General features: G+C 48.8%; 1 protein-coding gene and 1 non-coding gene across 12 annotated transcripts in view; one reads left to right on the plus strand and one right to left on the minus strand.

The window, feature by feature from the left end:
- The window catches only part of SCAI (suppressor of cancer cell invasion), a 166,004-nt gene extending 138,648 nt beyond the window's left edge, over positions 1 to 27,356 (minus strand). For all 11 annotated transcript variants that reach the window (XR_016212023.1, XR_016212032.1, XR_016212030.1 and 8 more), the window contains exons 1-2: positions 27,155 to 27,356; positions 26,552 to 26,596 (exon numbers count right to left, since the gene is read on the minus strand). Coding sequence is in view for 3 of the 11 variants with exons in the window: in XM_089302577.1 (XP_089158703.1) it covers positions 26,552 to 26,596; positions 27,155 to 27,207 (98 nt within the window). In the remaining 8 variants the exon portion in view is untranslated. The remainder of the gene's footprint in view (positions 1 to 26,551; positions 26,597 to 27,154) is intronic.
- On the plus strand, positions 13,465 to 13,569 carry LOC127485122 (U6 spliceosomal RNA). The gene has a single exon (XR_007912297.2). It is a non-coding gene; the product is annotated as a U6 spliceosomal RNA (small nuclear RNA).
- Positions 27,357 to 27,649: the final 293 nt, after the last annotated feature.

A 27,649-nucleotide genomic window follows, 5' to 3' on the forward strand; every position in this document is an offset into this window, starting at 1 on the left:
AACAGATCATTAGTGTCTTAAAAAAAACACCACTGACCAAAATAGAAACAAAAGCAGGCCGGCACCGTGGCTCAATAGGCTAATCCTCCACCTAGCGGCACTGGCACACCGGGTTCTAGTCCTGGTTGGGGCGCCGGATTCTGTCCCAGTTGCCCCTCTTCCAGGCCAGCTCTCTGCTGTGGCCAGGGAGTGCAGTGGAGGATGGCCCAAGTGCTCGGGCCCTGCACCCCATGGGAGCCCAGGAGAAGCACCTGGCTCCTGCCTTCGGATCAGCGCGGTGCACCAGCCGCAGCGCGCCAGCCGTGGCGGCCATTGGAGGGTGAACCAATGGCAAAAGGAAGACCTTTCTCTCTGTCTCTCTCTCACTATCCACTCTGCCTGTCAAAAAAAAAAAAAAAGAAAAAGAAAGAAAGAAAGAAAAAGAAACAAAAGCAAATAGAATATCTAAATAGTCCCCTAATAAAAAAGTAGAACAGGGTAGGCACTGGGTTAAGTCACCACTTGGGATACCCCCATCCCATTTCAGTGGCTGGGATTGGATCACACCTTCATTTCCAATCTAGTGTCCTACTAATGTGTCCCCAGGGCACATGAGGGTTCCCGTCACCTATGTGGGAAACCAGTTAGAGTTCCTGGCTCCTGGCTTCAGCCAGATCTGGTCCCAGCTGAGCATTTGAGATTAACCAGCAAATGGCATGTATGTATGTATGTGTGCGTGTGTGTGTGTGTGTATATATATATATATCCCTCTCTCTCTTTCTCTCCATTGTTCTGCCTTTCAAATAAATAATAAACAGATCTTTATTAAACAGCTGTTGAAATGAAATCACTACACAATTTTATCGAAGAATTTATGTAACCATTTAAGGAAGAAAAATACGAATATTATGCAAATGTTTCCAAAGAAAAAGGAACATTTCCCAACTCATTTCAGAATTCTCTATAAACTTTCATAAGGACAATCTTGAGAGCAAAACCTTTAGTAGGTATATGAACCAAAATACAGATAAAAAAAAACCTAAGACATATCTTAAAAAACTGAGCCCAGAGCCGGCGCCGTGGCTCAATAGGCTAATCCTCCACCTTGCGGCGCCGGCACACCGGGTTCGAGTCCCGGTTGGGGCGCCGGATTCTGTCCCGGTTGCCCCTCTTCCAGGCCAGCTCTCTGCTATGGCCAGGGAGTGCAGTGGAGGATGGCCCAGGTGCTTGGGCCCTGCACCCCATGGGAGACCAGGAAAAGCACCTGGCTCCTGGCTCCTGCCAGGATCAGCGCGGTGCGCCGGCTGCAGCGGCGGCCATTGGAGGGTGAACCAACGGCAAAAAGGAAGACCTTTCTCTCTCTGTCTCTCTCTCTCACTGTCCACTCTGCCTGTCAAAAAAAAAAAAAAAAAAAAAAAAAAAAAAAAAAAAAAAAAAAAAAAAAAAAAAACTGAGCCCAGCAATATATTAAAAAAAGGATCTGGGGTCAGCATTGTGACACAGTGGGTTAAGCCACTGCTTGCAACTCTGGCATCCCATATGGGTGCCTGTCCAATTCCCAGCTTCTCAGCTTCTGATCCAGCTCCCTGCTAATGTGCCTGGGGAAGCAGAGGAATATGCCCCCAAGCATTTGGGACTCAGATGAATCACCAGGCTCTTGGCTTTGGCCTGGTCCAGCCCCATTCATTGGAGCCATTTGGAGAGTGAACCAGCAGATGGAAGATCTCTCTTTTTCTCTCTCTCTATACATCTGCCTTTCAAATAAAATAAATCTTCTTTTAAAAAAAGATCATGACTGGGGCCGGCACTGTGGCGTGGTGGGTTAAAGCCCTGGCCTGAAGCGCTGGCATCCCATGTGGGCACTGGTTCTAGTCCCGGCTGCTTCTCTTCCGATCCAGTAGAAGATGGCCCAAGTCCTTGGGCCCCTGCACCTATGTGGGAGACCCGGAAGAAGCTCCTGTCTCCTGGCTTCGGACTGGCGCAGCTATGGCCTTTGCGGCCAATTGGGGAGTGAACCTTCGGATGGAAAACTCTCTCTCTCTCTCTCTCTGCCTCTCCTTTCTCTGTGTAACTGACTTTCAAATAAAAATAAATAAATCTTTAAAAAAAAAAAAAGATCATGACTAACTTAAGGTTTATTCCATAAATGTTAGGTTGGTTTAATATTAGAGATTTTTTAAAAGAAGAAATTCTATCCATTAGCAGGGGAGGAGGGAAAGGAACAAAATCCTATGATCATCTTAATAGACACAGAAAAAGCATTTGATAAAATTAAACATCCATTCCAGATTTAAAAAGATCCCAGGACTTCTACTTCCAATAAGATGTAATAAGGGCCATATTCACCCTTCTACCAAAAACAACCAAAAGAAAACTGATTAAAGGACTAAAAGCAGCTGTCAGTTCTCTGTACATTAGACAACAAGGAACAGTGATCTTGGAGAACAACGTGGAGGACAACAGCCCAGTTCATTGTCTTGAGAGCGTGTTCAGAGTGTGGCACATGAAAGGGAAACCCAGGCAGAACCCAAGATGTCCTGAGTGGGAAAGACAGGACTGAGAGTCCATGGAGATCAGGCAGCTGGAGCTCACAGAACAGAGAAAGCTGCAGAGAGAAAAAGCCAGAGATCTCGAGGGAGCTTCTCTTCCGTACTCTGCCAAGCACCGATCAACCTTTGATTGGGAGCAAACTGCCAAAGGCATAGGAAAACATTCGAAAGGACTGCTGGGAACAGTATCTGCAACCCACACACAGAAACGAAAGCCTGTCCATGCCAGTCAGACTTGGAAATCTTCTAATTTCCTGATAAGGTATACAGAATGGTCTTGCCATAAAAGAAGAGGATGGGGGCCAGCACTGTGGTGCAGTGGGTTTAGACCCCAGCATGTGGCACTGTCATCTCCTACGGGCACCAGTTCGAGTCCTGGCTGCTCTACTTCCAATCCAGCTCTCTGCTATGGCCTGGGAAAGCAGCAGAAGATGGCCCAAGGTGCATCCACATGGGAGACCTAGAAGAAGCTTCTGGCCCCTGGCTTTGGATCAGCTCAGCCCTGGCCATTGCAGTCATTTGGGTAGTGAACCAGCGGATGGAAGATCTCTCTCTCTCTCTGGCTCTACCTCTGTCTGTAACTCTTGTCTTGCAAATAAATAAAATAATTCTTAGAAAAAAAAAAAAAGTAGGCTGATGCCGCAGCTCAATAGGCTAATCCTCCACCTGCAGTGCCGGCACACTGGGTTCTAGTCCCAGTTGGGGCACCGGATTCTGTCCCGGTTGCTCCTCTTCCAGATCAGCTCTCTGCTGTGGCCCGGGAAGGCAGTGGAGGATGGCCCAGGCCCTCGGGCCCTGCACCTGCATGGGAGACCAGGAGAAGCACCTGGCTCCTGGCTTCGGATCAGTGAGGTGTGCTGGCTGCAGTGGCCATGGGGGGGCAGGTACCAATGGAAAAGGAAGACCTTTCTCTCTGTCTCTCTCTCACTGTCCACTCTACCTGTCAAAAAAAAGTAGAGGATGGAGCCGGCGCCGCGGCTCACTAGGCTAATCCTCCACCTAGCGGCGCCGGCACACCGGGTTCTAGTCCCGGTCGGGGCACCGGATTCTGTCCCGGTTGCCCCTCTTCCAGGCCAGCCCTCTGCTGTGGCCAGGGAGTGCAGTGGAGGATGGCCCAGGTGCTTGGGCCCTGCACCCCATGGGAGACCAGGAAAAGCACCTGGCTTCTGGCTCCTGCCATCGGATCAGCGCGGTGCACCGGCCGCGGCGGCCATTGGAGGGTGAACCAACGGCAAAGGAAGACCTTTCTCTCTGTCTCTCTCTCTCTCACTGTCCACTCTGCCTGTCAAAAAAAAAAAAAAAGAAGCAAGCATATGAGAAAAATCAACCAACCAAAGCCAACCCAGAACTGATATTAACATGGTTACAATGACAGAGGTAAGCAACTTTTCCTGTAGCAGGCCAGAGAGTAAATCCTTTAGGTTTTATAAGCCATTCAGTCATGGGCCTAACCACTCAGTGCTGCTCTTGGGTTTGTCACGCGACAAACAGGATATACAAATAACCAATAAATATACACAAGGGTGCCTGACTTCATCAATCACCAGAGTACAGATTAAAACCACACCGTGCCCCAGTAACAACAAGCATATTCAGTACCCAGATCTTGGCTAGTAACATCATTCTCTAAAGGAGGAAAAAGGCATCTTCGGGAAATGTCTGATTCCATGACTGAAGCAGAAAATATACAAGACGTGTCTGCAGCATCTTGCAGTGCCGGAGCAAGGAAGTACTTTAAAAAGTAACAAAACAGGCCGGCGCCGCAGCTCACTAGGCTAATCCTCCGCCTTGTGGCGCTGGCACACCGGGTTCTAGTCCAGGTTGGGGCGCCGGATTCTGTCCCGGTTGCCCCTCTTCCAGGCCAGCTCTCTGCTGTGGCCCGGGAGTGCAGTGGAGGATGGCCCAAGTGCTTGGGCCCTCCACCCCATGGGAGACCAGGAGAAGTACCTGGCTCCTGCCATCGGATGAGCGCGGTGCGCCGGCCGCAGTGCGCCAGCCATTGGAGGGTGAACCAATGGCAAAAGGAAGACCTTTCTCTGTCTCTCTCTCTCACTGTCCACTCTGCCTGTCAAAAAAAAAAAGTAACAAAACAAAACCCATAATGATGGTGGGATGCCAAAAGGACATAGCAGCCAACTGAAAGAGCTCCCAACAGCCAACACTGGAACGATCAGAGCAATAAAATAAGTGAAGTAGAATTGAATAACACAAGTATGAAATAAAATATCCATATAACCCAATTATATACATATAGGATTAAATAGAGATTATAGACAAAGGAATGGGGAAAGAAGAGGCAAATTTTCCATGAGGAATTTAAATTTATTCTGTAGACAGTCTGCCTTCAAAGAAGTGGAGCTAAACCTTCTTTAAGTGTAGACTGTACATGGAACTTCCTTATAAAGACTACAGTATGAAAAAGGGTAGCAAAAGAGTAAGTTAACAGTAGACCTGGGGCCGGTGCTGTGGCAGAGTGGGTAAAGCTGCCCCTTGCAGTGCTGGCATGCCATATGGGCGCCAGTTCAAATCCTGGCTGCTCTACTTCCGCTCCAGCTCTCTGCTGTGGCCTGGGAAAGCAGTGGAAGATGGCCCAAGTGCTTGGGCCCCTGCACCCATGTGGGAGATCCGGAAGAAGCTCCTGGATCCTGGCTTCAGATCAGCGTATCTCCAGCCATTGCGGCCAATTGGGGAGTGAACCAGTGGTTGGAAGACCTCTCTCTCTCTGCCTCTCCTTCTTTCTCTGTGTAACTCTGACTTTCAAATAAATAAATAAATCTGTCTCAGGCACGTGGCCAAGCAGAACATCGACAGAAGTAAGTCTGTGGGGAGCTTGTACCCATGGTATCACATGATGGGAGCATTTTTATCTCTGTGGTCCTCCTCCCTAAAACTTTGTAATCCCCATCTGATCACGAGAACACCACCAGACAAATCCCAATCTAGAGACAGTCTACAAAATGCCTGACCAAAACTCCTCAAAACTGCCAAGGCCATCAAATATAAGAAAGGCCCAGAAACCATCACCGTCAGGAGGACCCTGAGGAAATGCGATGACTAAATGTAACGTGGTGTCCAAAGGAGGACAGAAAAAGGACATTAGGCAAAGCCTAAAAAAATTAATAAAATGTAAATCTTAGTTAATAATATTTTTAAAGTAAATATAGGTTTTCTAATTATATGCTCATTATAAAAGCAGAACAACAATTATCCAGATTTCTATTCCCTGGAAGTAATCATATAATTAATACTCCAAGGACATGGTTCCCAGACTATGTACTCAGACACCTCAAGGACCTGAGGTCAAACTGACAAGGATGCTGCACCACAGCACCAGCCCTATATCATTGTTCTTTAAAGTCCATATATGTCACACAGACCTTTCTGGCGTGTGTGTGTGTGTGTGTGTGTGTGTGTGTGTGATTTCATTGTAAAATAACTAAGGGGTAGGCATTTGATGCAGCGACTGACGAAGCGGCTTAGGATGGCCACATTCTGCATCAGAGTCAACGGATGCAAGTCCCAGCTCCACTTCCAATTCTAGCTTCCTGCTAGTGTGCACCGTGGGAGGCAGCAGGTGATGGTCCCAGTCCTTGGGCCCCTGACGCCTGTACAGGAGGACCAGACTGAGTTCCAGGCTCCTGGCTGAGGCCCTGGCTGTAGGGTCATTCAGGGAGCGGCCTGTGAAGAAGCCTAAGGGCAGCTGCTTCCAGGGGATTGTTCTGCAGCTCCCTCATGGCCTGGCTTCTCTCCTTCTGCGAGAGGAGCACCGGCAGTTAACGAGGCCAGCTTCCCTCATCCTCTCCACCGTGTCCCCAGTGATAGAGCTGCACAGGACTTTGCCACCAGCAGGCTCACCACTGCAGCATGCTCACGGACCTTCCCCCACCGCCACCCAGACTGCAGGGGTCACACCACATTTTCCAAGTCAGTTAAAATGGGAACTTCAGCTGCTGCCTGTTCTGTGAGACCGGCAAGAACAGCAGAGACTTGATGCCGCTCACGCTCACTCTTCCACAGCCACGCTCATGAACTGCTTCTGCCTTGCACCCCGCGTGCTTCCTCTTGTGCGAAGGCCATTCCTTCCCTAGCACACTGTGCAGGTGCCCCCGGCTGGATTTTTTTTTTTTTTTTTTTTTTTTGACTGAATAGTTATTTCTGGGAAACCTCTGCACAATCCCTCTTCGGCAGGACCATGCTGCAAAGTCAATCGACTGCCTAGCAGGTGAATTAACTGCCATCTGCTGCCAGTCAGGTCTCTGACTTCAGTTTCTGGAAGCAGACTTCTGGCTTCCAACTGATTACGTTAATTTTCTACATGGAATGTCTGTCCACAAAATTCACACATTAACAAACATGACTGCTTGTCAATACAGAGGAGAACATGAGATGGACAGCCATGTGGTGTTTTTTTTTTTTAAGATTTATTTATTTATTTGAAAGCAGAGTTACAGAGATAGAGAAGGAGAGATGGAGAGAGATCTTCCATCCACTAGTTCACTCCCCAAATGGCCACAACAACCAGGGCTGGGACAGGCCAAACCCAGGTGCCAGGAGCTTCTTTCAGGCATCCCATGTGGGTGCAGGGGCCCAAGGACTTGCGCTATCCTCCACTGCTTTCCCAGGCACATTAACAGGCAGCTGGATCAGATGTGGAGCATCAAGGACTCCAATCAGCACCCATATGGGATGTGGGCACTGTAAGCCGTGGCTTAGCCCGCTGCACCACAGCACCGGCTCTGACGGGCAGCCATCTTCTTCCCCACTGACCGACCTCTATTTTGGAAGAATCTGTTCAGGGTGCTTCAATAGTGGCCTGGCGCATTTCTCAAGCCACTTAGGGAAAGGTAAGCAACAGCTCTATTGATACGTCTTGGGGAAAAGTTTCTAGATTTCTCCTGTCATGCTGGCTAAACGTTGAACTCCTCAATCTGCTTTTCAATGAAGAATCTCCGTAAGTTTCAGGTTTTGAAGCTCGAACTTTTCCTTTGTCGTCACAACTGTAGAGTGTGTTAGCCTTAATGTCTGGGTCCAGGTACCTGTCTGCAATTCAGCCGCCATGGCTTTCCAGAGGCCTTGCCTCAGCGTGTGGCTAATCTCCAAACCCCCTTAAAGAGCAGGTAGCAAAGTGCAAAACCCACAGGGAGCCACCTTGTGGACACAGGAGGCCCAGGCAGGAGGGACAAGGGGGCAAGGCCTCAGACTGTGCAGGCATGGATAGGTGCTTGTTCCCAAAACTGTTTACAGTCTTCAGTGTCCTTTATAAAGAAGAAAATATCCCTGCCCTAATAGAGTTTACGTTTTAGCAGTGCAAGGAATACAGAAAGCAAAACCCAGAATGAAGAACAGGTTGGGGGTAAGGTGGGGGGGGGAGTTATCCACATATATACTTCTTATTTAAAAAAATAAAAAAACAGATTGCATTCGGGGTCTTCTGTGTGTGGCAGGGATCCAAGTACTTGGGCCATTTTCTGCTGTCTTCCCAGGCACATTAGCAGAGAGCTGGACGGGAACAGAGCAGCCAGGGTGCAAACCGGGCTCTGCTATGGGATGCCGGCATCACGAGCAGGGGCTTAACCCACTACAGCACAACGCCAGTCTCCCCGAGGTACTGCTTATCATTAACGGACACACAACCTTCCAAATTAGAACAGCACAAGAATGGAATGATCTGGGCAGGGACGTTATTAGCCAACTTTTGCTTCCTTGTTTCAGACAACCCCATAACCTGATAGATACGCAATATGAAAATCAGTGAGAAAAGAATCTATAAAGAAAGAGGACACCTAGTCTACTTTTCCTCTCTTATGAGACTATCAGTGCCCCTGCAGGTGGAAACAGATCTGGCTCTTACAGCTGCGGCAGTTCAAGACTCTGGAAAAATGGAATACTAATGCAGCTACCTACTGCTACATAACAGCAAGAATCTTCAGCATGCTCATGAATCTGCAGTTGGGGTGGCTTGGCTCTCCTCTCGTAGGCATCTACTGGGTCATTCGGGTAGGATCTGGGTGGGTCAGGATCAGCTTTTGGGACAGCTGGTGCATGTGGCTGACAGGCTGAGCAGGATGTTCGCTGGGAGCCTAGTTGGGGCTGAGGGCCAGGAGCTTCAGTGTCTCTCTTTCACAGGCCTCCCATGTTGCCGGGGCTCCTTATAGGGCAACATGATAGCTAAATTCCAAAAATGAGTGTCCTAAGAGAGAAAGGAAGACACGCAGGGCATTCTGTATGCCCTAGCCCCGGCAGTCACATGGCATCCTGGGAGCAGTGCTCTATTGGAGACAACTGCAAAGGCCTGGCCTGCTTTAGTGACAGGCACAGGGGCTGCACCTGCATGTGGGAGGAGTGCCCAGGCCACACTGTAGAGTGAAAGATGGTTTAGCTATTGCAGACACGTAACCATGTAGGGAGTGAACCAGCCCATGGAAGATCTTTTTCTTTTTTCTGTTTCTCCCTCTCTCTGTCACTCTGACTTTCAAATAAATCTTTAAAATAAATAAATAAAAATTTTAAAAAGCAAATGGTAGAGAGATTAAAGACAATAACCTGGAGTTTCCCTCTCCTTGATGAAATGAATTCAATGGCCTACAAATAATTATCTTCAGAATCAGATGATATCAAAGAATAGAAGAAAAGTTACATAGTTCCCCAATTAAAAGAGCAATAGAATAAGGAAAATAAGTAATCTCTCACTAAAAATCAAATACATGGAGCTGGAAGAGACTTCTGACATTCCTTAGTCTACTGCCTTTACTCTCAGAGCTACAGAAAACTGAGCCATCTCATCTACCTCGCAAGGAAGGGCAGGAAAACTGCTTATTTTTAGTAAAATTCTAATATGCATTTTTAAAATTCACTCAACTCATTTCTGTTGTTACTTGCAGTAAAAAAAAATCCTCAAAGATGCAAACAGTGTCAAGTTAACGGCCAGGAAAGCCAAGCTGCCTGAATCCTGTTTCACAGGAGGATGGACAGGTAGAGAACAACAGGTTACATAATAAATGTTGGAAAAGAAACGAACCAAACCCCGAGGGCATGCAGCGTGCCTAGAAACCTGCCCCGGCCACGGCCACGGGATTTCACAAGCACACTGCACCATCCTCTCACCAGACTCGGTCTGACAGGATGTCACCCTTACGCTGCACCTCTGCTCATATCCTAGAGCTAGAAATGTCTCCAGCCATCATTCCACTCACTGGTTTCCAAAATTTTCATATATATATATATATATGTGTGTGTATATATATATATATATGTATATATACATATATATATAGATTGCTTATAAGGAACCCGCTCACATCGTGATGGAGACTGAGAACTCGCAAGATCAGCAGTGAGCCAACTGGAGACCCAAGAGAGCCACAGACGCGGTTCTGGTTCAAACCCGAAGGCCTGAGAACCAGGAACGACAATGGTGTCAGTTCCAGCCCAGGAGCCAGCAGGCTCAGCAGCCCAGACCTCGTTCCCAGTACCGGGCCCGTGAAGACTGAAGCTCAGTGCGAGGAGTCAGAAGGAGCTCCCCTTCTCGGCTGTTTGTTCTAGGCGGGTCTTAGACGACTGGATGGCAGTGGAGAATCCGCTTTCCTCGGTCTACTGATTCAAATGTTCCTCTCATCCAGAAACCCTCTCACGCACGCTCAGAATAATGTTTGGACAAAGGTCCAGGCATCCAGCGGCCCAGTCAAGTGGACACATACAATGGGCCATCACTGTACTTGGCTCTGATTGTCCCACTCTTCCTCAACTTCAAACAAGGAGTTGAAATCTGACTCCACTGTGCCACCAACTTCCAGCAATTCCTTTAACAAGGGCAAACACAAGTAGGAGACTGACTAATTCCCAGTCTGTGAGGATGGACAGAAAACAGTGCAATGACTCGGAAATGAGGACTTCACTGTCTAGAGTGAACTGCCTTTCCACACCTTCTGTCATAAGACAGCTGCTTCCACCACACACACACACACGAACGCTCTCTCTCTCACACACACACACACACGCTCTCTCACACACGCGCTCTCACACACACGCTCTCTCGCTCTCACACACACACATGCACGCGCTCACACACATACACACACATGCTCTCTCTCGCTCTCTCTCACACACACACGCTCTCTCTCACTCTCACACATACACACATACATACACACACTCTCTCTCGCTCTCTCACACACACACGCTCTCTCACACACGCGCTCTCACACACACACACGCGTGCCCTCTCTCGCTCTCTCACACACACATGTGCTCTCACACACATGCTCTCTCGCTCTCACACACACGCTCTCTCGCTCTCACACACACATGCACGCTCTCACACACATACACACACATGCTCTCTCTCGCTCTCTCACACACACACACACTCTCTCTCACACACGCGCTCTCACACACACACACGCGCGCCCTCTCTCGCTCTCTCACACACACATGCTCTCTCTCGTGCACGCGCGCGCGCTCTCTCTCTCTCTCTCTCTCTCTCACACACACACACATACACACACAATCCATCAGAGACCTATCCAGAACGAGAGAAACTCAGCCAGACGTTGAGCCCCTTGTGTACAACGGAGCCGGTGCTGAGAGACAGAAGACTCTCCAAGGAAAATCACGGGCTCATATAACTGAGCCTTTGTGCAGCCAGGACAATGAGTCAAGCTGTTGGCTGCCGCCGCAGTCATCCCAAGGCTCAGCTAGATTAAGAGGACCCCTTCCAAAGTCACTCATGTGGGCCACTCCTGAGGCTGCCAGCGTCGGATCAGCATCCAGCGCACTCGTGGTCGCTGGCAGGTCTTGCTTCCTCACCACATGGCCCTCCACTAGGCTGCTCGTTCGCCTCTATCCAGGGCTGCCTCCCCAGAGCAAGTGATGAGAAAGGGAAAGAGAGACAGCGAAGGAGAGGGAGGCAGGGAGACCAAGGCAGAAGCCACAGTCTCTGTATAACCCAAGCCTGGGAAATGACACCTCATCACTTCTGCCTTATTCTGTTCACCAGGAGTCAGTAAGTCCTGCCCACACTCAAGGCAAGGAGAATTAAAGTCCATCTTTTAAACAAAGGAGAATCAAAGAATTTGTATACTCATCTTTAAAACCACCACAGGGACTAAAGAAATACTGAAGAGAAAACCCAGCTGGATCAATTATTAAAACATCAATGGGTGCTTGATTTTCACTGAATTCCCCGATCCCCAGCCAAGAGTCCTATTTGCTTCCTGGCCTCAGGGGAGGTTTGTGTTTGTTTTGTGAAAATGTGAATTCCGGGACCAGCTTCGAGGTTAAGCCACCACCTGAAATGCCAGCATCCTACATAGGCTGCTCCACTTCCAATGCAGCTCCCTGCTACTGCACCTGGGAGAGCAGCAGAGGATGACCCAAGTGCTTGGGACCTGCTACCCACATGGGGGACCTGGCAAAGGCTCCTGCCTTCTGGTTATGGCCTGGCTCTGCCCTAGCCAGCTGTTGCATTTATTTGGGGAGTAAACTAGCAGATGGAGAATCTCTCTGTCTCTCCTCTCTCTCTACAACTCTGCCTTTCAAATAAACAAACAAATCTTAAAAAAAAAAAAAAAGAAAGAAAGAAAGAATGAAAAGTCCATGTCTTGTAGGAAAGCCATATGTTTGGGTTAGGAATACACAATTTCTATAACAAAGAAAAAAATCAATTCTACCACCTGTTCACTTTTTTTTTTAATAGCTTCCTTCCCTGTCATGGAAGAAAACTGTCTTTTTTTGACAGGCAGAGTTAGACAGTGAGAGAGAGAGAGACAGAGAGAAAGGTCTTCCTTTTCCATTGGTTCACCCCCCAAATGGCCGCCATGGCTGGCGCTGCACCCATCCGAAGCCAGGAGCCAGGTGCTTCTTACTGGTTTCCCATGTGGGCGCAGGGGCCCAAGCGCTTGGGCCATCCTCCACTGCCCTCCCAGACCACAGCAGAGAGCTGGACTGGAAGAGGAGCAACCGGGACAGAATCCGGCACCCCAACCGGGACTAGAACCTGGTGTGCCAGCGCCGCAGGTGGAGGATTAGCCTAGTGAGCCAGGCCACCGCCCCACCAGTTCACTTGATTTCTCAATAGACTCAGTCATAATTGGTTTTATAGATTACCTGTATGTCAGGATCTTATCCCAACTGTGTGCTACTCAACTTTTATCAAAAGGCTAAAGAAGGAGCCGGCACTATGGCACAGCGGTTTAAATCCCTGGCCTGAGGGGCTGGCATCCCATATGGGCGCTAGTTTGAGTCCCGGCTGCTCCTCTTCCGATCCAGCTCTCTGCTATGGCCTGGGAAAGCAGTAGAAGATGGCATAAGTGCTTGGACCCCTGCACCCATGTGGGAGACCTGGAGGACGCTCCTGGCTCCTGGCTTCAAATGGCATGGCTCTGGCCATTGTGGCCATCTGGGGGGTGAATCAGCAGATGGAAGACCTCTCTCTGTGTCTCTACCTCTCTCTGTAGCTCTTTCCAATAAATAAAATAAATCTTAAAAAAAAAAAAAAGGCTAAAGAAGAGAAATTACATTTATGGAAAATTATTGAGGGACACAGTTTATAATCTACTTCCAGATTTGTTGCTTTCAAAATTATCTTGGCCGGTGCCGCAGCTCACTAGGCTAATCCTCCGCCTGCGGCGCCAGCACCCCGGGTTCTAGTCCCGGTCGGGGTGCCGGATTCTGTCCCGGTTGCTCCTCTTCCAATCCAGCTCTCTGCTGTGGCCCAGGAAGGCAGTGGAGGATGGCCCAAGTTCTTGGGCCCTACACCCGCATGGGAGACCAGGAGAAGCACCTGGCTCCTGGCTTCGGATCAACGCAGTGCGCAGGCTGCAGCGCACTGGCCGCAGCGGCCATTGGAGGGTGAACCAATGGAAAAGGAAGACCTTTCTCTCTGTCTCTCTCTCTCTCACTGTCCACTCTGCCTGTCAAAAATTTTTTTTTTCTTTCGGTGCTCTCTTGGGCAGCACCTACACAAACTGGAATGATGCAGAGCAGGCCAGCATGCCCCCGGGGCAAGGAGGACAGGCACATTCGTGGAGTGGTCTGCATTTTTTCACTATCTCTTTCTCTCTCTCCCTCTCTCTAACTCTTTCAAATAACTAAACAAATCTTTAAAAAAATATTTTTAGGTCACATAATCCTTTCAAGCAAACTTCTACCAAAATGGAATTTCAGGATATAAGACGGGGGCAGGTATTTGGCGCGGAAGTTCAGACACTGCATCCCATACTGGAGTGCCTGCTTCCTATCCCAGCTCCTCAATTTCTGGTTCAGCTACCTGCTGATGTGTACCCTGGGAAGGCAGCAGACGGTGCCTTGGTAGCTGAGTCCCTACTCACGAAGGAGACCTGATGGCTTGAGCTCCCCGCTCATGGCTTCAGCCTGGCCCAGCACCACCTGCAGTGGGTATCTGGGGAGTAAAGCGGCAGATGGAAGATATCTCTTTGTCTTTCTCTCTGTCTCTCTCCCCCTCTTAAATAAAATAAAAAAAATAAAATATTTGAAGTATAAAAAGGACAGAAGAGTGATGTTAGAAAGAACACTTCCCCTTAGAAGAATGGCTGATTCCAAGTCTAAGCTTACCTGTGGAAATCTGAATATTGAGGAGATGTCTGATGACACTTAAGCAATATTGTTCCTTTTAAAGTCACTGTTAACAGTACTGTGGTTATGTATTCTAAAAGAGTCCTTAGCTTTCAACAATTCATGCTGAAATATTTAAGGTGAATTAGATGCTAAATGCAACGGGCTTCGGGTGCAGCAGGGGTGCGAAGATAAAACAGGAAGCCCGGTGATGACCAACTCAGGTTCACGGGAGTATTCTAAGTGCGTCTGCACTTGAAATTCTCCACATTAAGAATATACACATTCATGCACAAAGTAGAAGCAGGGCCTACAGGCCAGCCTGCTTATCTTTCTCTGGCCACTCCAGGCTCCCCACCCTCCAGAGAGCCCTTGAATGAGTCCCAGGGGATCCCTGGGCTCTCTTCAATGCCCTTGCAAAGTCTATGCTCGACTCTTCCAGGTTCCATTCCTGAACAGAGTATTACCATGAAAACGCTGCATACCTTGACCGCGCTATCTTGGTGGCTGCAGGATGTGCTGTCCCAGCACTGAGTGCTGGCACGGCGCCCTCAGCTTTCACCGACACGTGCTACCAGAAACCATCCCCAAAACCACTGCATCCGGCCGGCGCCGCGGCTCACTAGGCTAATCCTCCGCCTTGCGGCGCCGGCACACCGGGTTCTAGTCCCGGTCGGGGCGCCGGATTCTGTCCCGGTTGCCCCTCTTCCAGGCCAGCCCTCTGCTGTGGCCAGGGAGTGCAGTGGAGGATGGCCCAGGTGCTTGGGCCCTGCACCCCATGGGAGACCAGGAAAAGCACCTGGCTCCTGGCTTCTGCCATCGGATCAGCGCGGTGCGCCGGCCGCAGCGCGCCAACCGCGGCGGCCATTGGAGGGTGAACCAACGGCAAAGGAAGACCTTTCTCTCTGTCTCTCTCTCTCTCACTGTCCACTCTGCCTGTCAAAAAAAAAAAAAAAAACAAAAAAAAAACAAAAAAAAAAACCACTGCATCCGATGCAGATGCTGCTGAGGCAAACGCCATCACAGAGGTTCTCCCGTGTCTCAGCAGCAATTAGAAAATGTCTGCTCAGTTTTCCACAGAACCATCTCTAGAATATCGCAGTGTCTCACCAGAGAGTACAGAGATCTCTCTCGGAGAAAAACCCAACACCTCAAAGAGAAAGCACAGCGGCCTGTTTCGGCACCGTAGCACTGTAACATTCCATTCCTGGCATTGCATTCAACATGCTCTCCGAGGCTATTCCACTCATTTTCACGACTTAGGTCACCTCTAAATCTGGACCCCAAGTCCTAATCTCTCTTCTCAGCAACAAATCTGTATTGTTTACTTCTTTGCTTACAGATGGTTCATTCAAGCACCTCACACTTAATAGAACCAAAAATAAACTCATACTCTTACCCCTCCAACTTGATTTTGCTCCCACATATGCTGTCTGGATGAAAAATGCTCCCACTCAATCTATTATTCAAATTAAAACCCCCTCAAGAAACTGTTAGGAAAATAAACAAGCCATAGACGGAATAAAACATCTCCAAAACACATACCAGGTAAAACACTATTTCTAGAATATATAGAGAATTCTTATAACTAGAGAAGAAGACAGGCAACTGATAAAATAATAAAATGTGGGAAATTTGACACGTCATAAATTTTTTTTAAGATTTATTTATTTATTTGAAAAGCAGAGTTATAGAGAGAGAAAAGGAGACACAGAAAGACATCTTCCACCCGCTGGTTCATTCCCCAAATGGCCACAATGACCAAGGCTGAACCAAGCCAAAGCCAGGAGCTAATTCCACATCTCCCACATGGGTACAGGAGCCTAAGCACTTAGGCTGTCCTCTGCTGCCTTCCTAGAGGCATTAGCAGGGAGCTGGATGGGAAGTGGAGCAGCCAGGACTTGAAACAGGGCCCGTATGGGACACGGCACTGCAGGCTGTGGTTTAACCTGCTGAGCCACAGTGGTATGCCCAGAAGTTTTATGAATAACAAATTAATTATGTAAAACTACTCAAAATCATCAGCATCAGAGAAAGGCAAATTAATGCCACAGGCTATGTGCCTCCAAACACCCTCCAAATGGCAATCAGTGGTGCTGCTTTCAAGAGTACACGTGTGTTTCACAACTCGTCACACTGCACAGTCTAGATATGTGCAGCCCACTGTTATGTTAGCAATACCCCAATAAAGTGGTTTAAAAGAGAAAGAATGACAATACCAAATATTGGTGAGGATATGGAATAAATGCTAGCAGGATGCAATATGGTACAGCCACTTTGGAAAAAAATCTGGCAACTTTAAAAATACATACTTGCCCTAAGACCCAGCAAGTCCACTCCTGGTCATCCACTCAGAGAAATGGAAACACGTGTCTGAACAGACCTAACTCAAATGTTCCTAACAGTTGTCTTCAGATTAGCCAAAAGCTGGAAAGAAGCCAAGCAGCCATCAACTGGGGAACAGATATAAACAAGTGGTGGTACAATCAGACAATGCAATGCTCTTCAGCAATAAAAAAAGAATAAACTACAATTATAAATGATAATGTAGATGAATCCCAAAAGCATTATGCCAAGTGTTAAGAAGGCAGACATAAAAGACTGCTACACGATTTCATTTATATGAAATTCTGGAAAGGTAGTGATAAAAATAAAGATCAGAGGTGGGAGTCTAGCGCAGCACTGAAGAGATGCTTGGGTTGCAGTCCCAGTTCCAACTCCAGCTTCCTGCTCATGTGCACCCTGTGGGGGAGGTGAGTGATGCCTCAAGTACTTGGACACCTGCCACTCATGTGGGAGACTGGGACTGAGTTCCTAGTTCATGGCTTCAGCATGCCCAGCTCTGGCTGTTGTGGGCATTTGGGGAGTGAACCAGTGGACTAAGGATATCTCCCTGTCTCTCTGCCATTCAATAAAAATTAAAATAAATAGGGGCTGGCATTGTGGCGTAATGGGTTAAGCCTCATGTCTCAGCAGTTCCACTTCCAATCCAACTCTCTGCTAATGTGCCAGGAAAAGCAGCAGAAGAAAATCCAAGCCCTTGGGCCCCTGCACCCATGTGGGAAACTCAGATGAACCTCCAGGCTTCTGGCTTTGGCCTGGCCCAGCCCCAGTCTTTGTGGCCATTTGGAGAGAGAACAAGCGGATGGAAGATTTCTCTACTTTTCCCTCCTTCTTTCTCTGTAACTCTGCCTTTTTAATAAATAAAATAAATCTTTTTAAAAAATGAAAATACAGGACTGAAGTTGTGGTATAGCAGATAAAGCAGCTGCCTGCAATGCTGGCACCCCATATGGGTGCCTATTCACACCCTGGCTGCTTCACTTCTGATCCAGCTCATTGTTCATGTGCCTGGGAAAGCAGTGGAAGATGACCCAAGTGCTTAGGATCCTGCTACCCATGTGGGAGACCTGGAGGAGGCTCCTGCCTCTTGGTTTCAGCCTGACCTAGCCACAGTTGGCCAAGGCAGCTCTTTGAAGAGAAAACCAGCAGATGGAGAGTCTCTCCCTCTCTCTAACTCTTTCAAATAAATAAACAAATCTTGTGGAAAAGAAGAAATGAAAACAATTTTTAAAAATGAAACAAAGTCCAACAGTTGTGAGTCATGACCACAAGGGAACCCTGGCAATACGGGGTTGGAGGGCCGTTGCTGTGGTGTAGTGGGCTAAGCTTCCACCTGTGGCGCCACAATCCCATATGGGTGCCAGTTCAAGTCCCGGCTGTTCCACTTCTGATACAGCTCTCTGCTGTGGCCTGGGAAAGCAGTAGAAGATGGCCCAAGTCCTCGGACCCCTGCACCTGTGTGGAAGACCCAGAGGAAGCTCCTGGCTCTTGGCTTGGGATCAACTCAGCTCTAGCTGTTCTGGCCATCTGGGGAGTGAACCAGAGGATGGGAGAACTTTCTCTGTTTCTCTCTCTGTAACTCTACCTGTCAAATAAATAAATAAAATCTCTGAAAAAAAAAAAAAATACAGGGTTGTAGGACAGCAGTAGTAACGTTTCTGTATCACGACTGCAGGGGCAACCAGTCACAGATCACACAACTGAGCACAGTCGGAGCGCTGCAGACTGAGTGCTGAGAACCACTGCATGCAGATAACACCTAACAAAGCGGATTTTTAAAAAGACTAGAAGGTAAGGCCAGCGCTGTGGCACAGCAGGTTAATGCTGGCATCCCATATGGGCGACAGTTTGAGACCTGGCTGCTCCACTTCCAATCCAGCTCTCTGCTATGGCTTGGGAGAGCAGGGGAAGATGGCCCAAGTCCTTGGGGCCCGGCACCCGCATGGGAGACCCAGAAGAAGCTCCTGGCTCCTGGCTTCTAATGGGTGCAGCGCCAGCCGTTGCGGCCAACTGGGGAGTGAACCAGCGGATGGAAGACCTCTCTCTCTCCCTCTCTCTCTCTGTCTCTCCTTCCCTCTGTGTAACTCTGACTTTCAAATAAATAAACAAATCTTTAAAAAAATAAAAAGACTAGAAGGAAAAAGCAAAATAAAAATATTTAGGCGGATGACAGTAGCAGCTATCATTTCCTGAGTCGTCACTGCATGCACCACGTACTTCACGTGCGTTAGTCCATCGAATCATCTCAACTGCCACCCACAAAGGGGGATGCCGGCTCACTCTGCAGGAGGCACCGCTCTAGGTACTGGGACGACAGTAGTAAAGGAAACAGACAAAAACCTCCACACTCACCGTGCTGACGTTTAGAAGACAGGACTGATTCTACAAGGTGGACGCTACCACTACTCTCATTCTGCAGAAAAGCGAACAGGTTCAGAGGCTGATACTGCCCCAGGAGCCCAAAGCTAGCACTGGGAGAGCTGAGACTCGCACTCTTGCCCAGGAGCTCCCAGCCCGAGTGAATTCTCAGATCCAGAGGCTGTCCTGGGGGGTGCAGGATGTTCAACTGCACTCCTGGCCTCTATCCACAAGACGCCCCAAGCTGGAACAACCCAAGAAGTCTCCACTGTTAAATGTGCCCCAGGAGGCAGCCTCCACCCCTGTCAGCTGGAAGCATTGCTTAGTCTGGCACCCACACCTCACACTGGCCTGGTTTGGGGCCTAAATTTGGCTCATGAAGACTTCATCTTTGGGCAGTTTACATCCAGGCTCTCCGTCATTTCAGCAGTCACACCACCTCCTTGATTAATCTTCTGAGCCTTCAGGGACTACAGGACTGTCTATGGAAACTGCCCTCTCTGTCAGTATACAAAATTACTACTACCCTTTGTATGTACTGTATACAGTATATAATAGTGTATATACTTTGTATACTGTATACTATTAACCTTTGTATATACTGAATATATACAGTGTATACAGAATATACAAAGTTGTTACACTATCTCTTACATCAGTGTCTGTCTCCCCCACTAATTTATGAGTTTTTCCCCTGCAGGGCCCACATCTCACTCATGCCTAAAACCCCAAAGCCGAGAACCAGAAAGCATTCAAATGTTTCCCAACCAAATTACATATACCATCAAAGTGATGCTTGGATTCTTCACCAAAAAAAAAAAAATAATAATAATAGTAAAAGCCCGCAAATAATACAATAAAGCTCTCAATGTAAATTCTTTCCAAATGGGGCTGGTGCTGTGGCACAGTGGGTTAAGCAACTGACTGTGATACCAGCATCCCATGTGAGTGCCGGTTTGAGTTCCGACTGCTCCTCTTCCAATCCACCTCCCTGCTGATGGCCTGGGAAAGCAGTGGAGGATGGCCCAAGTCTTTAGGCCCCTGCACCTATGTGGGGGACCCGGTAAAAGCTGCCTCTCAATAAATAAATCTTAAAAAAAAAAAAGATTCTTTCCAAACACACAGGCCATGTTCCCAACAGGTTCTGAAAAGATTCTCTTAACTCATAACCCAAACATTATTCACAGATATACTGAAGTCTTCAGAATTTTCAAAAAAAAAAAAAAAAAAACCATACAGAACTCACGTTCCCTAATCTAGAAACTCCGTTCAGTCCAGTACAATTTATCACGGGCGTTAAACAGTACCCTGCTATTTTGGATCACCCAAGCCTCACTGTATACTAATTCCTCTTGCCACCAATTTATTGACTGGCTCACTAGTTATGAAGTTCTTCCTCAGTAACGTCTTCAAAAGGTAACTCAGCCACTAACCAATATCTATTAAAATAAATGATTTCTCACTAACTACTCTAAAATCATACTTCAGCAAGTGCTTTCCAAAATATAATAGAATATATGATCCTCAACAACTCTGCACAGCAGTCAACTTGAAGGGGTGCTTCAGGCTCCATTCAATAAACAAACCCATCCTGAAGTGTTCATCAGACAGATATCATTCGATATCGAAATTTCTATAACTACAACATGAAATCGACACATTGTATCTCAGAAAGTTTGGATACAACCATTACATTCTTTAATGTAGAGAGCTGGAGCGGAAGTGGAGCAGCTGGGACATCAAACCGGCACCCATATGGGATGCTGGCACTGCAGGTGGTGGCTTAACCCACTGTACCACAACACTGGCCCCATCTTCAGGGTCTTAACTGGCCATTTTATTTTCTGTTCTTAAATGAACTCAGAACTATTTTCTAAAAACTCATGGTCCTGCCCAAAAGACTTTTAAAAATGGATGCTGGGACCAGTGCTGTGGTGTAGCAGGCTAAGCCTCTACCTGCAGTGCCAGCATCCCACGTGGGTGCCAGTTCATATCCTGGCTGCTCCTCTTCCAATCCAACTCTCTGCTGTGGCCTGGGAAAGCAGCGGAAGATGGCCCAAGTGCTTGGGCCCCTGCACCCATGTGGGAGACCCAAAGGAAGCTCCTGGCTCCTGGCTTTGGATCAGCCCAGCTCTGGCCATTGCAGCCATTTGGGGAGTGAACTAGCTGATGGAAGACATTTCTCTCTGTCTCTCCCTGTCTCTGTCAGTAACTCCACCTCTCAAATACATAAATAAATCATAAAAAAAAAAAAGTATGCCAGCTGTCCATTCCAAACTCCAGACTTGACTAGGATCTGACCAGAATCAGACATGCAGAACACAGAACACATGCTCTCATGATTCCTGGCTGAGACCTTGAGCTATTTTAAACTCATTGTTGTCTGGATGCTAATCGAAACTTGGTTATGAGAAATATTCTGAAAATTGTTTAAGGACTCATTCATACAATAATTCAATAAACTTTTTTTTTTTCATTTTATTTGAAAAGACACAAGAGAAATATCATCCATCTACTGGTTCACTCCCCAAATTCCTAGAACAGCCTGGGGTGAGCTAGAGTCAATCCAGGTCTCCCACATGAGCCATCATCTGCTGCCTCTCAGGATGGGTTTTTACAGGAAGCTAGACAGCAATGCAGTAGCTAGAACTTGAACCAGGTACTCCAATATGAAATATAGGCATCCCACAGGGTGACTTAACCATTGTACCACACACCTGGCCCCAGTAAACCACCTGCTAAGCATCAGGCACTACTCCAGGTGCTGGGGACAAGCAGTGAACAAAACACCCATAACTGCAGCACATACATCCCTGTCTCTGAACCAAGCCACAGGTTACATCACTTAGGCCCTTGGGAAAGTGTTCGCTGGCAATACCTCAACTTACATTGAACAGCATTATTAGAAGCAACTTTTACAAACTCACTATTATATTTATCATTGGGATCACAGTGTTCCCACTATGACGACGAGTGAGAAAAATGTGTATCAGATCCAACAGTCAAGAAAAGTTATGCTTTTCTTCAACAACACATTTGATTTTATAGACATTATGAATCTGGAAATTGAACTTTATTTTTTTCACTTTATTCCAGGAAACTAAGAGCCAAATAAGGAAGCTACCTTTAGTAACTGTGCAATACTTTCTGGTCTACATACTAATTTTGCCCCTTCTTTAATTTTAGTTTTCTCTCATTTTTTCTTTGCCTTAATTTCTTTTTTTTTCAATCCTCTAGACTGTATACTTTTTTTTTTTATGACAGGCAGAGTGGATAGTGAGGGAGAGACAGAGAGAAAGGTCTTCCTTTACCATTGGTTCACCCTCCAATGGCTGCTGCGGCTGGCGTGCCGTGGCCGGCGCACCGCACTGATCTGAAGCCAGGAGCCAGGTGCTTCTCCTGGTCTCCCATGCGGGTGCAGGGCCCAAGCACTCGGGCCATCCTCCACTGCCTTCCCGGGCCACAGCAGAGAGCTGGACTGGAAGAGGAGCAACCGGGACAGAATCCAGCACCCTGACCGGTACTAGAAACCTGGTGTGCAGGCACCGCAGGCAGAGGATTAGCCTACTGAGCCGCGGCGCTGGCCTAGACTGTCTACTCCTTTTTTAAAGATTTATTTATTTATTTATTTATTTACTAGAGAGGCAGAATTACAGAGAGGTAGAGGCAGAGAGAGAGAGGTCTTCCATCCTCTGATTTATTCCCTAGATGGCTGCAACAGCCAGAGCTGTGGGTCTCCCATGGGGATGCAGGGGCCCAAGGACTTGGGCATCTTCTGTTGCTTTCCCAGGCCATAGCAGAGAGCTGGATGGGAAATGGAGCAGCCAGGACTTGAACCGGCGCCCATATGGGATGGCAGCACTGCAGGCAGTGGCTTTACCCACTATGCCACAGTGCCGGCCCCAGACTGTGTACGTTTTGAAGAGGGGGGAAAATAAAAGGCATATGATGATTGCTTTTTAACCTAAATTTCATTGTTTACTTTCTATGTAGCAACCCCTTAGTGGGGTTGGACTTTTTAAGATTTATTTGAAAGTCAGAGTTATAGAAAGAGAAAGACAGAGAAAGAGATCTTCCATCCACTGTGCACTCCCCAGATGGCCACAGTGGTCAGGGCTGGGCCAGGCCAAAGCCAGGAGCTTCATCCAGGTCTCCCACAAGGATGGCAGAGGCCCAAGCACTTGAGCCATCTCCACTGCTTTTCTCAGGCCTTATCAGGGAGCTGGATTGGAAGCGGAGTAGCTGAGACTCACACTGTGCCCAGGGGATGCAGACGTTTTAGGTGGCGGCTTTAGCTGCTAGGCCACAACAGGGGTTGGACGATTATTTCCATTATACAGATGAGGAAGCTGAGAGTCACTGCTATGTAAACTTTTTTTTTTTCTTTTTTTATTTTTTAGACAGGCAGAGTGGACAGTGAGAAAGAGAGACAGAGAGAAAGGTCTTCCTTTGCCGTTGGTTCACCCTCCAATGGCTGCCATGGCCAGCATGCTTTGGCCTGCGCACCGTGCTGATCCAAAGGCAGGAGCCAGGTGCTTCTCCTGGTCTCTCATGGGGTGCAGGGCCCAAGCACCTGGGCCATCCTCCACTGCACTCCCTGGCCACAGCAGAGAGCTGGACTGGAAGAGGAGCAACCGGGACAGAATCCGGTGCCCCGACCGGGACTAGAACCTGGTGTGCCGGCGCCGCAGGCAGAGGATTAGCCTATTGAGCAGCGGGCCGGCCAACTTAAACTTGCATGTGATCTTACAACTTGTATTTGACAGAGCTGGATTCAAACAGTTCAGATTACACATAAGGGTATGCACAGTCTCCCAAGGGAAGGAGGTAGAGCAGAGGAAGGGGAAGGAGGGTGGGGAAAGCCTGCACTGGGGACGTGACGTCTGAGCCCAGGTTTAAGGGAAGGAGCCTGGGAAGGAGAAGTATTCCAGGAAGAAAGAATTCACGTCAATAAGAACCAAAGCACGGAAAGAACGTAAGTTCTGGGAACGGCATGCGAAGCAGGGTCACTTAGCGCAATTTACTCATCTCGAAGTCGTCATCTGAAAGTAAAATCACAGCAACTAGACAGCTAATGGGTCTGTAAGTGGCATCTCCGTGGCTGGAAAGGTAGGTGCAGGTGAAATAAAGGCGGTCCTTTTACATGATTAGGCTAAAACAGTCTGAATTAGGTCCAACAGGCCACGTGGAACCACAGAGGATCCTCCGCGTGAGGATGACTAGGTCAGCTTGAATGGACCACACAGGATGGGGACAGGGACGCGGGTCAGGCAGCTACTCTAAGGGTCTGGTGGTGGGATAACGAGAGGTAAACCACAGCTGTCCAAAATACAATGCAAACCACATAAGCAATGCTTTTTATTTTCTGATAGCTATATTAGGAAAAATAAAAAGAAACAAGGAAAAATAAGTGTGGTAGTAGCTTCATTTAATCGAATACACATAAAATATTACTTCACTATATAATTAACATAAAATTATTAATGAGGAATTAAAAAAAAACATTTGAAAGGCAGAATGACATAGAAGGAAAGGGAAGGGAGGGCAGGGCAGGGTGAGAGAGAGGGAGGTAGATAGATATTCTATCCACTGGTCCACTCCCCAAATACCCCAACAGCCAGGGCGAGGCCAGGTCAAAGCCAGGAGCACAGAACTCCATCCAGGTCTCCCACATAGGCAGCGGGGTCCCAAGTTCTCGGGCCACCATCTGTTACCCTCCTAGGTACATTAGTAAGAAGCTGGATGAGAAGCAGCTGTCCCGAGTGGCAGCGTAATCCACTGCCCACTCCAGTAATGAGAAATTTTACATTCTTTTTTTGTAATAACTTGAAATTTAGCATGTGTTTTGTACTTATTTCAGAATCTAAATCTTCATCAGAAATATTTGGTATATGTTTAGACTTATAAGCATTTATAGATGGAAGTGAGTGGTTAGCCTCCCAGTTAAGATGCCAGCCCCTGCTGTGGCACAGCAGGTAAAGCCGCTGCCTGCAGTGGCTTTACCATCCCATATGGGCGCTTGTTCAACTCCCGGCTGCTCTACTTCTGATCCAGCTCTCTGCTGTGGCCTGGGAAAGCAGTGGAAGATGGCCCAGTGCTTGGGCCCCTGCACCCACGTGGGAGATTCGGAAGAAACTCCTGGCTCCTGGCTTTGAATCAGCCCAGCTCCAGCTGTTGCAGCCAATTGTGGAGTGAACCAGCGGATAGAAGACCTGTCTCTCTCTCTCTCTCTCTCTGTGTGTGTGTGTGTGTAACTCTTTCAAATAAATAAATAAATGTTAAAAAGAAAAAGAAAGATGCCAGCCCGAGATCGGGTGTTTTGGCTCGGACGCCAGCTTCCTCCTAGTGCAGCCCTAGGGGTGGCAGTTGATGGCTCAGGTAACAGGGATCCTGTCACCTGCCCGCAGACTCCAAGCTGGAGCGTGAACCAGCAGACGGGATCTCTGACTCGCAGACAAATAATTCTACAAAAATGTGTGGAATAAATCCTCTTCTTCACTACTAAAGGATAATTCAGTGCAGTGCACTTAAGCCCTCTGTTTCCAGTTTTTCTATTTTTCCATGTGAGTTTGTTATGGTCGACGGACAGTGGAAACATATAGAGCAATTAAAAACCTATTTTTAGGCTGGCGCCCCAGCTCACTTGGCTAATCCTCCGCCTGCGATGCCAGCACCCCGGGTTCTAGTCCCAGTTGCTCCTCTTCCAGTCCAGCTCTCTGCTGTGGTCCGGGAAGGCAGTGGAAGATGGCCCAAGTGCTTGGGCCCTGCACCCACATGGGAGACCAGGAGGAAGCACCTGGCTCCTGGCTTCAGATCAGCACAGTGCGCTGGCTGTAGCAGCCATTTGGGGGGTGAACCAACAGAAGGAAGACCTTTCTGTCTCTCTCACTTTCTAACTCTGCCTGTCAAAAAAAACAAAAAACTATTTTTAATGGTATATATATTAGAGGCATGACGGTATGACGGATAATAGCTTAAGCTCTGGAGTCAGACTGGATTCAAACCCTGGTTCTAACATGTATTAAATGTGTGATCTTGGCCAAATACTGACATCTTAGGCCTCAGTCCCTGGGTGACACAATACACTGCACACTCGCAATGCTTTGAGGATTACAGGAAGTACATATAATGACTTGCACATAGTATCTGGCACATAAACACCAGCTTTTCAAACATGATGGAGAAGTGGAAAATTTTTTCAGAATACGCTATATGATATATGATCTTGGCTTTTTAATTTTTTTTCATTTTTATTTAGGCAGAAGGCTGGGAGAAAGAGAGATCATTCCAATGCCTGCAACAGCCAGAGCTGGGCCAGGACAAAGCCCTTAAGTCTGGGTCTCTCACATGGGTGCCGAGGACACACACTCTGTAGCCATCCCCCGCTGCCTCCCAGGCTGTGCAATCGCAGGTGGCTGGAGCGGAAGCAGAACCAGGACTCAAACCCATGCACTCTGACAAGGGGGTGTGGATGTCTTCACTGTATGCCAAACACCTGTCCCAGAAGTTGAAATTATGACTAAAGTAAAAAAAATAAATAAAAATAGGATTTCTCAATTCTCCATGTTTCCCACCTTATTCTAGGCAGGAAAAAAAAGTGTAGAGGCAGCAATTTTAAGTCCTCAAAAGAAAAACCTTGCGGGCCAAATAGAAAACTTCATCCACTGACTGTGCAAGCATGCAGGACGGCACAGGTGCGGCCAAGCGACCAGGGACACACGAAGCCACAGAGGAAGGCGCTCTCGCCTTACCTGCTTTTCCGTTTCCGAGGTGGTTTCTCCACTGTGCCAGTCAGTCTACAGAGCAAACAAATAAGACGGTAACTCCAACTCCCGTCCAAGAGCCGAGCTGGGCCCTGCACCCGCCGGGACCCGACCCGACGAACGCCCCGTCCCCCCAGCGCCCGCGCAGCCTCCGGGTCCGTCACCCCATCCCCAGCCTCTGTTCGTCACAGCCCAGCTCCCCCAAACCAGCCGCCTCCACCGCCTCATTGTCTGCCGCGTCACCCCCGCAATCCCCCCAGCCTCCGCTCTCCCGCGCCCACCCCCTCCCGCCCGTGCACGGCCCCTCCGGGCCCCGCCCCTCCAGGCCCCGCGCCCCCCGCATTCCACGGCCCCTCCGCGGGGCGCGCGCCCTGCCCTTCCCGGCCCCGCGCCACCAGCCGCAGCTCTCGGCGCCCGTTCCTCCGCACGCCCCTCGCCCGGCCTCCAGGATGCGATCGCCGCTCAGCCCGCGCCCCCGGCCCTCGGCGCCCCCAGCCCTCCGGTGTCGGCGCCCCGAGTCGCTGCCCCTGGGCCCGCGCCCTCGCCCCCGCCCGATCCCCAACCCCGGCCTCCGCCCGGCTCCCGCCCCACCTTGGGGCCAGGCGACTCCGCGGCTGCTGGGGCTGCCGGGCTCCTCTGACCATCCGGCTCCGGCTCCGCCGCGGGAGATGCTCCGGCGGCCGCAGGGCTCGCTCGGCAAGCTGAGGCGGCGGAGGCTGGAGTAGGCGGAGAGGCGGGAGGAGGGCCTCGCGCCTCTGCCAGACTTGCCGCAGGGCCCGCCTCCTCCGCGCCTTTCCTCGGCTCCCATTGGCTGGGGCTTTAGTGTGGCCGAAAGCCTCGCAGCCGATTGGGCGCTAGAGCTGTCACATTCCGCGCCGCCTACCCACAGGTTTGGTTGAGACTGCAGGTGGCAGCAGAGGTGCCTTAGAGGCTGCTAGCGGGACCGGAGAAGACCTGAGCGCCACCGTGCGCCGGAAAGTAGGATCTGCAAGTCTGGCGCAAAACACCTGCCCGCAGGTTCTTTGGGGGGCTCTGCGTCATTCATCCCACACACCTGCTAGCGCCTCCCACCTCTGCACCACGCCA

The sequence above is a fragment of the Oryctolagus cuniculus genome, chromosome 1, assembly GCF_051225735.1.
Source record: "Oryctolagus cuniculus isolate XC-2025 breed Fujian yellow rabbit chromosome 1, ASM5122573v1, whole genome shotgun sequence".
Taxonomy (NCBI): Eukaryota; Metazoa; Chordata; class Mammalia; order Lagomorpha; family Leporidae; genus Oryctolagus; species Oryctolagus cuniculus.